Below are 15,977 nucleotides of genomic sequence, written 5' to 3'. Positions count from 1 at the left end.
AGAGACAGGGGACACCCTGAACCAGTGGTCAGCCTATCACAGGGCACATGCACACTGACACCCAGACATAGAGGAAATTGAGTGTCCTATAAGCCTCCCATGCATGTTTTTTGGAATCTGGGAGGAAACCTAAGCAGGCCCTGGGAGAACATGCAAAGTCCACACAGGTGGACTGACCTGGACTTGAACCCAAAACCCCAGAGCTGTGAGGCCGACGCACTAAACATTCACTTCATCGGCCCGCTAGTATATTTGTTGTTCTGTTATAATTAATTTTAATATGCCTTTTCTTTAGATCAGTGTTTCCCAATCGTTTTTGAGCTGCAGTGCACTTTTTGCATTGCAAAAATCTCAATACTCATCCCAGGTAAAAAGCTTTATTTTTAACATTTAAAACTGTGTGACCTATACTTACAATATAAATTAATTCTTTAAGTTTTATCAAAAAAAGGAATCACAGCAACACAAAACTAGTATTGCTATATCTAATTTTTCACCCCAGCCTTAAATTGACAAAGATTGATGACGGAATGTACATATTCTTAAGTTTATGACTTATTTCTCCCAAGATTACTTAAATATAATATTACGCATTTTTGTGGTCAAACAGACTTTTATGTCACCAAAAGTTGATGCCCCAAAAAACTTCCGGTTCACTTGACATTAAAAATATGTAACAAAACGAAGCAAAAGAGCAGCCTTCATTTTGCCCGGGACCCGCATGTTGGCTACCCCTGAAATATAGCATTGAAATTAGTAGCCAAACTCACCTTTGGTAATAAATGAACCATTCCTACTAAGAGCAGAGTCTTTGCTGGAAGTGGAATCACAACGAAGCAGCGGTTCTGATTCATCATGGAAGAAACCTTTGGTGCGATCCACTGGTGACTGCTCCACACCTGTTGCACTGCCACCAATGCTCATGGGAGAATCTTGAGGCTTGTGAATGGGACTTAGGCTTTGGCTTACATTCACAGATGTCATCAGCTGGTTTATATCGAACTGGAAAAGACACAACAAATGATAAACAACATATTTTTGAGGTCAACTCTCAATGGTAATGAAGAAAATTGCTGATTCAATTCGACCAGTACTTGATGTAAGAGAATGCCCAAAAAATGTCATTTCTTTTAGATTCCACTACTACTTCTGAATATAGTATTGGGACGGTTGATATTACAGTTTTAACCAGATCTATTTTCTACGACCTATCATTAGAAAAAAAGATCGAATAGATATATAGATTTAAGTGTGCATAATATAGAAAATCTGTCTAATTTGAGTACTGTTAAACACATTTTAGTACTATTAAACAACTAGTTATTTGTTACTTTGTTAATAGATGGAGAATTAGAACAATACAAATGTTTTTCCAATCCAATATCCTGTTTTTGCGTTCTTTTTCAGAGGGTTGGAACAAATTAATTTGTTTTTAGTTCATTTATATAGGAAACGTTCATTTGAGTTACGAGTAAATTGACATTAAAAGCTCAGTCCCGGAATGCATTAAGCTCGTATTTCGAGGTATTACTGTACTACTTTTGTTTAAAGCTGTTTCATTTATTAGCTCCATGAAATGCCTCTCCTGCCTATCCTTTTGTCTCTTGTCCTTCTATCTGTGCAAACCCTCCCTTCTTCCCCCTGTCTCTCTGGAGCAGTAATGAACATTCAGTTCTAACCAGTAAGGACTGGTTTGGAGTTTAGCTGATGTGAGAGAGGCTTGTTTTCTCAGCCTGGAGGTGGTAGCAGAAATGTAAGTCTAATTTACCCGTGTTCTCTTCCATTCATTGATGACTACATTACTGTGCTGCACAGTTCTAACAAAGTATTGAATTCTATGTCACATACAAGCATTTATTGTGTCGAGGAATGAGAACAAAACACAATGACTTATCAACACAGAAAAAAACTGAAAAGTGGAACATTGGACACATTACCCAAAGTTATAGACAACTTCAAATGGGCAGGAAGTTTGAGGTTTCAAACCGGATAAATAACAACGTCTAATACTATGAGTTGCATAAAGTAACTTCTTACTTATCTCAAAACGTTTTTTTTAAGTCAATTTGTTTTATTTCACGATGGAAGCCTAGTTGATAAAAAAATATGCCTCTTTAGTCATTCCGGTATGTCAAATAACATGATAAAAACATATTATATGCCAAGCTTCTTCTATAGTTCTCATTACTTACTGTCAATGAATATTGGAAGCAATTCATTTCAGTATTCTTTTGCCCATATTAATTTAATATGAATATTTTGAGTGAATTAGTTTGATTGTTAATGCGTATTACTTCACATTGTCCAAGACACACTGCTGTTTTACGACAGTATAAAGGCTAATTCATCTTTATTGCAAGCTAATGGGGATTTTTATTGTTGTCGTTAATTGCAGGTGATTATGACATCAGCACGAAAACTTAGACATAAAACTCTTCTAGCAGCATAACTCCAACTAAAGTGGGTGTAGTCTAAGAATGTTGCACAAAATTATTCTTTTTTTAACTTTGAATTAAATTTGGATTAGATTTATGTTTCAGAATCCTTTTCTTAATCATCCACTGATTATTAAACAGTTTAATTGCCTGCACTGACAGATAGGAATTTGATGAATGCAGATCAAGACCTTTAACTGCTGGGCTTTGACCTTAAAAATGTCATCAAACATTATTAAATAGTATTAAAAAAAGGGGTTTGTCCTCTGTCCAACCTTGATATTCTCCTACCTGCGGGTTGTCCTCCATGACCAGTCTGAGCTTCTCCACTATGTCAATGCGGCGCTGTCGATGCAAGGCATTTATCAGCTTCGCCAGATTAGCATCACTGTCTCGAATGGTCCAATGCTGCAGAGCAGCATATGCCCGCTCATGATCTGACGAGTATCCGCTAGAAAAGGCAGCCACCTCGCGCTCTGTGACGTTGGCCAGCGATTGATAGATGTCAATCCACTGTGGGCCCACCTGAGCTGCAACCAGTTTTAGAATATCCACACCTAAGAAAAAGATACACATTTATTTACCTTTCTGTATTCATTTCATCATTTTACATACTGCTTATCCATACTGCTTAAATATATATGTATATATACATACACATATACATACATATGTATAAATATACATACATATGTATAAATATGCATACATATGTATAAATATACACATACATACAGTAGTTTCATTACTGTGATAACCAGTGTTTTAGTTGATTAGTAAAATCAAAATGTAATGTTTATTTTCCTCTGAATCTGAATTTTGGACAAGGTGTATTATAATCTGAAAGTAATGCATTTAGTCAACAAATGTCAAGGCATTAAAGGTAACACCACAGACACTACTATCGATGATAAGTATAAAAAAAATAAAACCAAACTAATTCATATTCTAATGTTTCTAACAGGGCAGCCAAGTGGTCAACCTCACAGCAATGGGTTCAAATCCAGCTCAGTCCACCTGTGTGGAGTTTGCATGATTTCCCCGGGTCTGCGTGGGTTTCCTCTGGGTATTCCGGTTTCCCACACTCCAAAGACATGCATGGTAAGCTGGTTTAGATACTCTGAATTGCCCCCTAGGTATAAAGTGGTTCATAAAATGAATGAATGCCTAACTTAGTATTCCAATCAATTGAATTCAATACACTGAACATCGTTCTCCTTTATTGTGTTCATAAATTGGCTTATTCTCCTCATTCTTATGAACTTTTCTAGCTAACATTATAACACTATTGACTGCACACAATGAATTATTCATCCACTGCAATAAGCATCAGTTTGTGCCCTGATTAGTGCCCACAGTGACCAACATGCTAAATGCACAAATCCAGGATGATTTTGGAAGATTAAATGGATAAGCCATTGCGTGGAGATATATGTCACACATCTGCCTGCACGCACGGAATCATGCTGATAAATGGATACAAATTCCTATGAGTCTATAGACCATTGCAGTGAAATATGTGCATGCACACATGAACAATACATACTCGGTAAATGTACTAAATTAATGTTGTCTTCTTGTTATCTATGTTTTGGCTAGTTTGTTTATAAAAGACAATGGTGTTTTTTGTAGGTTTAGCCATCTGACATTTTATAAACGAACCAAAATATATACTCAAATTTCTATAATACATACATGCATATTTGGTACTGTTACACAGTTTCTGAACACCTTTTGTCAAAGTTCCTTTCTGAATATTTCTAATGGATACAATCAGATATGCATGTATGTTGTAAACGAATATAAAATCCCTCACTCAGCCTAAAGATTAATAAACCCAAGTGGGTCGTGCACCCACAGGACCTCGCGTGCCAACCTTGTGGGTCAAAAGCCTGCCGCTTCGTTGGCATTAACAGATAGTGACAGCAGAGAAATCCCCTTGCTCTGTATGCCCCACTGTCCCTGTTAGCTGGACACACTTGGATGGCCTATATAAGTCTCGTGATGATTCAGTGTGCCAACCAGCAGATGTGATTGTGTATTTGTAAGAGAAAGTGAAGGCTGAGCGTGTGTGTTTGTTCCTGTCGTGTGTCCAACAAAGTCAAATACAATTTTCCTAAAAACCATGTCAAATTCTATTACAATGAATCTTTCATATGCAAAAATAAGTTAGCTTGCTGGGGGGCACTGCAAATCTTAATGTGTAACAGCACAAAATGTGACAATGTTTTTCTTAATATTTCCCCCGTTGACTATGACACGCAACCTTTGAGTCTAAAGCCCATCGAACAGATTCATTGTTTGTGGACGATGACTCATCTTCCCTGGAGTGGTCTAGACCATTACATTTGCGACATTATTGGTTTTCAATGGGAGACCCATTAAAACTAGTTGTACTGCACATCAATTATGAAATCCTTTGGTGGGGGAAAAGGGACAATTCTATATTGAATAAATACTGGTGGACAAAGTGACAGAACTACAATCTTCTAATCAGAAATATTATTATAATAGTACACCATGTAAACCTTTGGTTAGAGAACAATTAGTCAGACAACCCCCGAACTCTGGAACTCCCTACCATCCAAATATAAACCTAATTACTACCTTCTCACTCTTCAAATCCAGTCTCAAAACATACCTGCTTCCATTATCATATCCAGTGTTAGCCTACACTTTGTTAATCTTACTTTATATTACTGCTTTACAGATGCCTTGATTTTGTTTTGAATCTGTGCTTAGTCTCCTAGATCTCATTTTATATTTATCTCTTTGGCATGGCCATCAACGTGTGGACATCTCTGCGACAATGCCAACCTTTGCCTGCGACCATTCCATGCGGGTTGTCGGCTCAGAAACGTCCAGCCGAAGCCGACCAGTACTTGCCCAGTACGTGGACGTGCTAGGCGGGAAACCACCACCATTCGCGCAAAGCCATTGGGTCCGAGTTTAGGCGCCATCGGGGCAATCAGAAGTACTAGTATAGTAGTAGCCATAGTCATGATCACAATGTCGAATGGCGAATATAATTAGAGTCTTCTCGTCATGATAACCCCGCCTCCTGCCCCTGGTAGCATCAGTGCTCTGCTACTTGGTTTGTGGAAACAGAAAGAACTGTAACTAACCTAAGCAAAAGTCGGGAATCTAATCTTTGGAATCGGAAAAGGTGCCTCTGCCAAAAAGGTTCCCAACTCCTGGCCTATGACGTAATGAATGTGCCCTTGGAAAATACCGAAAACGGAAAAACAACGGTGTGAAGTGACTTAATTTGCAACATATATTTTCCAACTTAAGTTGGAACTGTGTAAAACATGGTGAAAACAGCGTAGTACTTTCCGCCATCCTCCCCTTGTTAAATATCCACTCTGTTGATATAATGCCAAATTCCACATTCTGGCTCAGTGGGGAGCCGCATTTTAGAATACACTGTGTTGTAGCACAAATGTGGGTTTTTCATTGTATGTTGCTACAATAAAAATATTTGACGATACTGGCTGTATCTCATCAAATAGGTGACATATTATATGGAAATATTTCCCCTTTCGTTCTCTTATTTATTGTTGGTCTTTTAACTACGTCTAGTAAATGAACATTAGACCTTTCAAGGGGATCCAACCATGCACCTTGAAAGGATTAAAAACCTATTGTATTTATTGCTCCAGAAGGTAAATCGTAGAGTAAATGCGTGTTGTGTTGTTATTCAAGTGCATATACTTCGTTAGTTAAATACATACACATGGGCATTAGATTAGTCATCTAATCAGAAAGACGCCTACACTCAATACTCAAAAACAGAAATTCAGCCTTTACAGCAGTTTCAGTTTAACTGGGTTCTCAAACAATGCCCATTCATTAATATTTGCTCTCACTTATTAAATAAATCAAATTCAAAGTTTTATAATTGAATAAGGATGAAAGTAAATTATCTATTCAAAGAAGATTGACGTTTCAAATTTGAAAGAAAAAAAGATGATAGTTATCGTGATAATTATCGGTATCGACTGACAATATTTGTCATATCGCTCAGCTCTATCTTTAGTTATGTGAAAAAACTACAATGGTAACAGATGCCTATTTAGCCTGTTCTCCGTTTTACTATTGCTATCTCAACATGTTTGTGTTCGGTTTCTGATAAAATAAAAATGTGTGACTTATACTCAGGTTGCGACCAATAGTCTTATAGTGTTGTGCTCTTGTACCCTTTAAGGAGTTCAATTATGCGTCCAAATACAGTAAGTACAATTGAGTTGTCAAATCGCACTAGTCATTTTCTTAACCTAGGACAAAAGTAGATAACATACTTTGTTAATCAGTTAATCATACGCCAGATATGTACTATACGTAGAGGAAATGAAACACAAAACTAACATTTAATACATGCAGCCTATACAATTTGGGTAGAGACCACTTTAAGAAATGTTTTCAAGAATGCATTCATGACGTCTTCCTAACAAATTCCAGAACAAACACTCCACTTCACTTGCATGCACAACAAGTTGATTATCTTTTACTTTCTTTTTACTTCTGTCCATCAAAGTAGTGCATCTCTTTGTCTCTACGTATGCTGTAAACCTGCTTGAACTCTGCATGTACAAAAACAACAACATTCAAAGCAGCTGAAACCAGATGATTCCAGTTCTTTGTGGTCAGTTACTGTGCAGACGGGGGGTTGTTCTTTATCGTAGCATGTGGGCACACACACACACACATACTGTATATACGAAAGTTGTTTTTGTTTGTTTTTAAAGTTCAGTGTATCTTTCTATTTCACCATGTGAAACTGATCTCTCCACCTGTTACTCCTTGCTGTTTTGTCAACAGATATGCCCAAGAGATCCAAACAAAAAGGCAAATCTACTTCCAAAACAAGAGGGCATTGTAGGTTATGCCAAAAACATGGACATAATCCAGAGAATCAAACCACACAATGCGATACATTTTGAAACACACACAATAGGGGAAGGAAAATATAGACACAAAATACTCATTGGTTAAACCAGTGTGGAGTGCCGTGAGAAATGGTCAGGTGTGCCATGGGAAATTGCAAAAAATGTATACAATGTAATATTCTAAGAGAAAAATGTGGGAAACATGAATAACGAGATTAAAATTGAACTATTATCAGGTTAAAATCAAAATATGATAGAACGTTGAATTATAGATTAGTCTTTCATTTGTGACGAGGACGAAGTCAGGGTGGATTCTACTTGCAAGATAAACACCAGAGATATGCTAATTAATAGATGTCTTCCTTATATTGTTTTATAATTATATTCAAGTATGATTATTAATGAACCTAAAAGTAAAATTATTTTAATTGCACAAGTTCAATTGTTCTGGATCTCAGTGAATCTTTCTATTCATTTTGAATACTTTTTCATCTATCTATCATTCAATTATTGTGTAAAAACATGTGATTTTGGACATTAAGACTAGAAGGTTAGAAAAAATTGATCTACAAGAATTTGAAGATCAAGATTTTGTCTACAGAAAAGTCTTATCTACGGTTAAACCCCGATAAAAAAAACTTTTAAATACATTTCTATCCGAGTAAATATTGTCAGCTACCCCCACATCTAAGGTTGATAATTACAATAGACTAACCTTGTCCATTGGAGTAGTAGATCCACTTCTCTTTAACCTGTGTAGGGGTCACAGATGTTTTTTTCTGGATTGCCCTTTCAACGATACTGCTCGGGTCCTCCATTGGTCCTTTCTCAAGCACATGAGAACTCCGTTTCACACTGCACATTACTATCACCACCAATACGACCAGAAGCAGCAAAACAATCATCCAGGGGAGGTGCTCATTAATATCGAAGTGATCATGAGGGTTTGGCCGCGGGGATCCTCTTCGAGTGGGACGGTTAAAATTGGAAACACTGTCTCTGTTTGACACTATAGAAATTTTACTGATCCCAATCCCAACCCTGACTTCAGAACCTTCGAATCCTTCTACTTTCCTCTTTTTAGTCCCATGCAGAGGGTCTGGATTTGCTTCGTCCCACTCTTTCTTGTGATGTACCAGACGTTTTTGGGCTCTTGGATGTGATGTTTGAGACTCGTGAATGGCTGGTATGGTGCTTGGAACATTACTGAATATGATGCTGTCTAGTTTTCCTCCTTTTTTTGCCCATATTTGAATGGCAGCTGAATGGCTGTTGATACCTGGGTTGAGACACAGCGATAAAAGCAAAGCGTAAGAATAGTCAGATGCCTACTTTGAGTCATGATAAAGCATAAGTGTTAATTTCACTTCAGAACTATGGTAGGTGATACTGATGTTTCCAACTAAACTTCACGGATGATCCAGCCTTTGCACAAAAACACAACCTTTGATGGAAAATACGTGGTTTGCAGTATCCTGAGACTCAAGATTTCTTGGTTACAAATACCATAGTCAACTATATTTCAAAGTAAGGGACATTTGGTATTTATGGTCTAGAAGTGTTTTGTTATTCCCATATTTATCCTAATGATGGGTGTTCTAAAAGATCACTCTTGTTAAATGAAATACTAAGCGACGCAAATTGCAATTTGTACATACATTATTATCTTAACGGTGGATGCCTTTATCTTCACAGTTTTTCATTTTTACAGTAGCATAGGGTGCGGCATAAAAAGGATAACAGAAGGATCCTCACAAGTATTGAATGTTTAACAGAAGAAATTATCCACAGTCAGCATTGGTGCTTATCTATTCCTCCCGAGGGTCACACTGATGCTAGAGCTTATGTCAAATGTAAGTTTATCATTATAATAATTCTTTACAGTAAGATAATTATTAAAAAATGCTTTTAATCAAGCAAGTATTAGAGGCTATGATTCCTTTTTTAAATCCATAAACTACAATGAAGACACAATGTTAGGAAATCTCACTTTGCCCGTATGGTGCAATGAACCATTCAGAAACATTTGTTTACCAGAAAATGTTACCTCCTTGTTTTGACCAGGAGATTTACAATGCCTAAAAAGCCTCTATAGACCCTTGAATAACACTAATAAAATAGAGTTAGACACTGCTATGTACAACTCTTTCCTTGCCTCTTTGTGTTGAATAATGAATTGATGATTTGGCAACCATGGGCACTGTTGACATAACTGCTATCGCATGCCAAAACACAATTAGTGGTGACACTACTGTATGTACGAGTGTCAGTGGGTGTAGAGGAAAATCCGGATTGGTAGGTCGATTCCCAGAAATGACCCACTGACAAGAACAGATGATGTTTAGCAGCTAAAACCAAACAGCAGTGGGCCGAATTACTCGTGTTCTCTGATCCAACACATCATTGTTTTGGAGACCAGAAAGGAAAAAGTTAAGCTCTTCTTGACCATTAAAAGTAACAATTCAAGAACAATTAGAAGCTACCACTTTGTGCTAAGATTTAACTTCATTTGAATAGTGTTTAATAACTGTAATGACAGTCAACTCTTACCTTTGTGGACTAATGGTGATGTTGACAATTCTGATGTCATTCGTTTCTGTCCTTGTGCAGTGGTAGTGGAAGAAAATGTAGACGAGTGTGCTGTAGTTGGGGGTCCACATAGATTATCAGTGTCTCCAGTTCCAGTTTTGAACAGTATCAACCCCTGAGCTCTGCAGTCAGAATGAACTTGGCACTTGAGAGCACTTGAATTCACATCAGAGAATGTTCCTTTGGTACAAGGCTTGCAAATAACATCTTCTGTTTCACTACCCCGTTTTTTGACCCTTGTCCCAGGAGGGCAGAGTGAATGTGGCTTACATTCTTTGCCACCTTCCTTTGAGAGGAAGCTGTTTAGGGGACAAGTGCACACACGGTCCTGGTTGGCTGTGCAGGGTACTGTCTCAATCTGGTCCGCAGGGCACGGAGTCCGACAGTGATGGCATTGCGAAACGCCATTTTCACCACGTGTGAAAGTACCTTGAGGGCAGGGACTGCACTCCCTCACGGCATTGAAAGAACAGTGGACAGATACATGGGTACCTGCCGGGCACTTGTCACAAACCAGCTCGGCGCCAGAGTCTGGGTCTTTGTATTGATAGTGGCGGGAAGATAGAAGTGGCAGGTCGGCTGGGTGAGTTGTGGACAAAACCCGTCCTGAGATTTCAACCACTAATGTCCACAGGATCTGAGGAAGACAGTGAGGAATTCATTAGGTAGTGAATGTGAATAAATATATTAGCCTAAAAGCATAATTGCCTATTTTGTTTCTAGCCAAATTTAGAAATGTCCTATTGCTTCTGCATCATTCTGCCATATTTCTTCTGTCCAAATCCAATTAAAACAGTCAAAAACACTCGCTGCCTTAGTCATAAAATTAGCAAGGAGTTTACAAAAAAATTCTTTTCTCAATTTTTCCAAAAATGTCAATACGTAACTTAAGCATTTACAAAAATAGAATTATATGTATTTGCATTGTGTAAAATAAATACTATAAAAGGTAACATGTTGGGTGAGATACATTTATTATTAGGGTCTAAAACTCACTTTATAATTGCATGAGTAAATCTGACCCTCAACTTAAAACTCAATTAATAACATGATGCAATCTTGCTTTGTGCACTTGCATCTTAATTCTACTCTAAATTCCTTTCTTTTTTATTCCAAACTGTGTTCAGGCACACATTTCTCAGCAGAATAGCACAATAACAATATGAGGAATTGATGGAGAACCTGATACTGGAAGACGAAGTGAATAAGAGACATACAACCGGTTTGTACTGATGAGCAAAATTTATAAGGTCACATCCACATTAAGTCACCAACCAAGCCAGGAGGTCACCTGACTTAAAAGGTCAAGCTTGACTGTGCACATAAAGGTTGCATGGAGTTTACAAGAGCTTGGTGGGAACCATGTATCACCCCTTTTTATCCTGGTTTTACCGTCATCTCTGCTGGGAAGATGACAACACGCGTGGTTGATGGGAATAACGTCGGTCTAGTTTTTATAGACTAACAAAGCTGTTAGTTCAACCATTGTGTTCAATGAACAAAGAAGGCTGTGCCAACAGCTAGGCCTGGGGTTTCTGGAGAATTATAGTCACACATGAGTAGTAAAGATTGAAAGAGAAGAAGAATAAAGGCATCGTTACTAAAAAGTCAGATTTGAAATTGATTGTAATTTTATTTATTGAACACAATTAGCATGTCGGCCTCACAGGTCCTGGGTTAAAATCCAGGTTGGTACACGAGTGGGATTTGCCTGTTCTCCCCGGGCCTGAGTGGGTTTTCTATGGGTACTCCGGTTTCCTCCCACATTCCAAAGACATGCATGGTAGGCTGATTGGACACTCTAAATTGCCCCTAGGTATGGGTGTGAGTGCGAATGGTTGTCTGTCTGCTTATGCCCTGCGATATGGCATGGGCTCCAGCACCCCCCACAACTCTATTTAGGATAGAGCGGTTCAGAAAATGCATGAATGAATGAATACATATATTTTTCAAATAAATATAGAAGGAAAGTGTATCTACACAATGAGAAAAAGTGTGTGTTTAAAAGAAGACTTTTGCATATTTTGTTGGTATCTAGGACAAAACTGACTGGTTTAGTTTAAACTGATGAGTAAGAAGGAAAATTTTGCTGATGTCGTGTGGGAAAACATGTCACTATGGGAAACAGGTCAGATATCCCATTTAACTAAAGGTTTCACAGTGATATTTTTCTTGAGTAAGATTGTAAGGTGAATCTATCAGTTCTACTCTACAATATTTATAACCTGTGACAAAAAGGAATCATCAGTCTTGATGCCCAATCTTTCAGTTGTTTTATCGTATAGGGAGAAAGAAAAGCAAATTATAGAAAATGGCCACCCCCCGCGACCCTTGTTAGGATAAAGCGGTTCCGGAAAGACTACTTATGTTGTAGACAGTACGTGGAAAATGAAATACCAAATTGGTGGAATGGCAAAAGGCAAAAAATTAAACATATTCCCCAATGCCTTTTTTTCAGTACTTTTCTGCCTACGCAAACAGTAGAAAAACACCGTATGGGTCCTCTGCACACAGCGATACAGTCTCGAGTGAGGTGTGCTGCAACCTTTATTCCTTTCTATCCATCTTGAGTTGTCTTTCGAAAGCACAGGCTGTCGGTAAAATGTGCTTTTTAATATATTGATTGTATCACTCATTAATATGAAGATTCACAAGAGAAGAGACACGTAAGGGTGTGGTTCTGGTCTGGTAGATCTTGTCACGTGTGCAACAATGCAGCATCTTAGCAAAACATACTCCGGTAACACTGGGCAGGAAAACCTGTAATACTACTCCACACGCCAGCCATTAGAGAAGCCTAAAGACACTGAGGAATCAAAAATCATCCGATAAGGACTAAGGTTCGCCTAAAAACATTGGTAAATAAATTTGCAGTTGGTGTGTCAAACAAAACATCCCTTTTTGCCTTTTTTTGCCTCCGATATATGATTTTATCAATTTTGCTCTGATACAATTTGTCTAAAACAGACACACACAGATCTTTTTTAATTAATCCATTAATTTTCATGTCAGAATTTATTATAAATTTGCATGTGTTTAGTGTAGTGTCATGTTATGCCATGACATGCTAGGCAACACTGAGGTAAAATATGTCCAAAAAGCACCTCAAATTGAAGTTGAGTCTCTGGCAGGCTACAGGTTTGGCACCACTGCTTTTAGCCAACTGAGACAAAACATCATTCTAAAAAACACATTTCAATGTCAGAGCTTGCTGGCTTCATGCCACAAATTGCCAATATTTTTTTACCGACGTCTGGGAATGAAATATACTTTTAAAGTAACTGGCACTGGGGATCAAACACAGAATTTGGTTTTATATTGGGCCCAATATTCTTGAATTCTTATAGTATGACATTTAAAGTTTTAAAGTAGTTGTTTTGGATGGGCCTTGAGTGAAAACAATCTGTTTTCTGTTTACATATACTCGAGTGTGGGTGGTCGAATAACATTTCGTGGCAATCATTGGATAATTAAAGCAGGGCTTAACATGCACACATGGTCAGGATAGACATGCACGTGTACCCCTCTTCTATCCGCACTATGTGTGTTTAGTTACTGGTGAACCCCTCCTCAATGCACTTGTTCACACCGAGAAGCACCTGTTGTTGTGTGTCGCCCAGTGTCATGCATGGATTGTGGTCAGAGCACATTTCAATCCAGAGAGAGAGGGGTAACTGTTTGGAGTCACTCACTGTGAATTCATCTCTAACAAAAGGTTATGATGATGATTATTTCTGTGAATGTGTCAAATCGCAGCTGATGAATCTCATTAATTGTGGTTTGAACAGATTCTCTTTGTAGAGCATTAGGGTCAGTGGTCAGAGGTTCAGGAAATAATTTAAAAGCAGACAGGCAAATATAAGGGGTGTTGCAAACAACCACTAAATACAAAGTATTCGGCTAAAATCCAGGACACAATTAAAAAAATTGGCTACACAGAGGTCGAGTGCCTAAGGTCCATGTGCCATGACATTACCTTCTCAAAAAACTTTAACGAAAACAATGTACACATGATTTCCCTGCAGAATTGTAGTTGTGTCTTACGATTTTCAAACAACAACGCAAAAGATGCAACAGCACATTAAAAGTTACAGAACATGAAAATAAAAGCTGTGTATGTCTCTAAAAGTTAAATGTGATAGGATTGAATTGTTGTATGAATCTGCTTTATATCTATATATAGACATATATATAGACATATATAGACATATATACACACATATAGACATATATACACACATATAGACATATATACACATATATACACACATATAGACATATATACACATATATACATATATACACATAGACATATATAGACACACGTGTCATATATATATGACACGTGTGTCATATATATGTCTATATCGCTATTATGCCACTTTTGCTCGGTCCCGACAAAATTCAATACAAAGTGACTTTACTATGCCAGCCTCTAATCTGGCTAATACACCACTCCTGCAAGAAATAGGGGCGTCAAATTTAAGAGAACCACTGTAAAGGGCATTCTCGGCAAGAAGGATGCAATTATTGTCAGCTATTTAGTCTAATCAGCCCAGTTAAAAGATTTTTTGTTAAAAACATCATACCTAATCTGCATAGGAGTCCAAAGTCAGCACTACATTCCTGTGTGGACTGACCAAGCACAACAGCCAGCGGTGATCTGGTGTCAAGCATAGGTCAAGTGAAAAACTAGCTTGAAAGATTAAATATTGCTCACTTTCTGTCATACAGTACATTCCATTCCTCTTTTTCATTTTTGTGATCTCATTGTGGGTGAGTGAAATCAATTTGGATTGAGATGATGGACAATATGAGAAAATAAAGCTGTTCTTTTTAATTGTTTTATTTTTTTAACAATAAAAACATTTTTAAAAACCTTCATTACTATGCCACTCCCGCAGCAAAACTTAATTGTACTATTGTTAAAATTGTACAAATTTGTATATATTATTAGAAAAAAAAAGAATATGCAGTTCTGACTCCCAAGGTCTCATAAGCTGAAACTTTCGTACGTAGAGGCATTCGTAAGTAGAGGCATTCATAAGTAGAGGCATTCGTAAGTAGAGGCATTCGTAAGTAGAGGCATTCGTAAGTAGAGGCATTCGTAAGTAGAGGCATCCGTAAGTAGAGGCATCCGTAAGTAGAGACATTCATAAGTAGATGCATTCGTAAGTAGAGGTATGTGTTCAACAGACGTTTCTTGTACAACATTGTGAGAACTTTGATGCCCCAATGAGCTGCAATGACTGAATCACACCCAACTACCATGGTCAAAATTAAAAAATAATAATAATTAAGACAAACAAGGTGTATCACAGCATGATTGGATTCCACCACAACAAAGTTTTTAGTTTTTTGTTTTTTTGGCGGGGACAACCATCGGGTTACAATACTTTTTGATATTTGGAGTAGTTTGTTGTAAAAATAAATAAATGAAAATTGATTAATTAATTAAAAAAAATGTGATTTGTAGCATGCCACTGTTTTGTGTGCTTTGGCCACAGTGGAAAAAAACTGGATACTGAGGGGATAAATGAAAATCTATATTGTGAAAATCCAGGAACATTACCATGAAGTTCAGTCTGGAATGCACTGGAAAGGATGTCAGAAATAAAAACAGGGAATGGCCCTTTAAATTGAGAATTTGTTGAAAGAATCCACAGGATTTATAACAAAACCGAGCAAACGAATCAAATGAATGAACTCACCACTGCAGAAATACACATGGCGGACATTGTGTAGAGATGTACAGAACTCAGATGAGGAACAATCAAACGTCCTTGTCCAAGTTTACAAGACAAACCTTTCTCATCTCTGGGTGTTTCTGCTCATCATCCTCTTCTTCAGTTCACTACGGGGAGAGAAGCCGCTCAACTGCAATGATTTATAGTCTGGGTCCGCAGATGGAGCAGTTTAAGACAGAGAGGGTTAAAGGTTTGTCTCACATAGAGAGCTGTGCTAATTCCCATCGCTGTGGCGGGCCAAGCGGGGACGACCGCCTCGCCCAGTGCACGTTTGTTGACTGAGCAGTGCGGCGCTGTCCTCTTGTTGAGGAGCACCG

The 15,977-nt window shown here is 37.8% G+C and overlaps 1 protein-coding gene across 1 annotated transcript in view; it reads right to left on the bottom strand.

Moving 5' to 3' along the window:
• The window catches only part of tnfrsf21 (tumor necrosis factor receptor superfamily, member 21), an 18,523-nt gene extending 2,546 nt beyond the window's left edge, over window positions 1–15,977 (bottom strand). Inside the window, exons 1-5 of the mRNA XM_077742732.1 lie at window positions 15,625–15,977; window positions 9,875–10,550; window positions 8,040–8,603; window positions 2,727–2,992; window positions 771–1,002 (exon numbers count right to left, since the gene is read on the bottom strand). Coding sequence (XP_077598858.1) covers window positions 771–1,002; window positions 2,727–2,992; window positions 8,040–8,603; window positions 9,875–10,550; window positions 15,625–15,651 — 1,765 coding nt within the window. The 5' untranslated portion in view covers window positions 15,652–15,977. The remainder of the gene's footprint in view (window positions 1–770; window positions 1,003–2,726; window positions 2,993–8,039; window positions 8,604–9,874; window positions 10,551–15,624) is intronic.

This window comes from Stigmatopora nigra, chromosome 2 (genome assembly GCF_051989575.1).
Source record: "Stigmatopora nigra isolate UIUO_SnigA chromosome 2, RoL_Snig_1.1, whole genome shotgun sequence".
In the NCBI taxonomy this organism is placed as follows: domain Eukaryota; kingdom Metazoa; phylum Chordata; class Actinopteri; order Syngnathiformes; family Syngnathidae; genus Stigmatopora; species Stigmatopora nigra.
The sequence above is the reverse complement of the archived record's forward strand: the minus strand, read 5'-3'. Positions and strand labels throughout refer to the sequence as shown.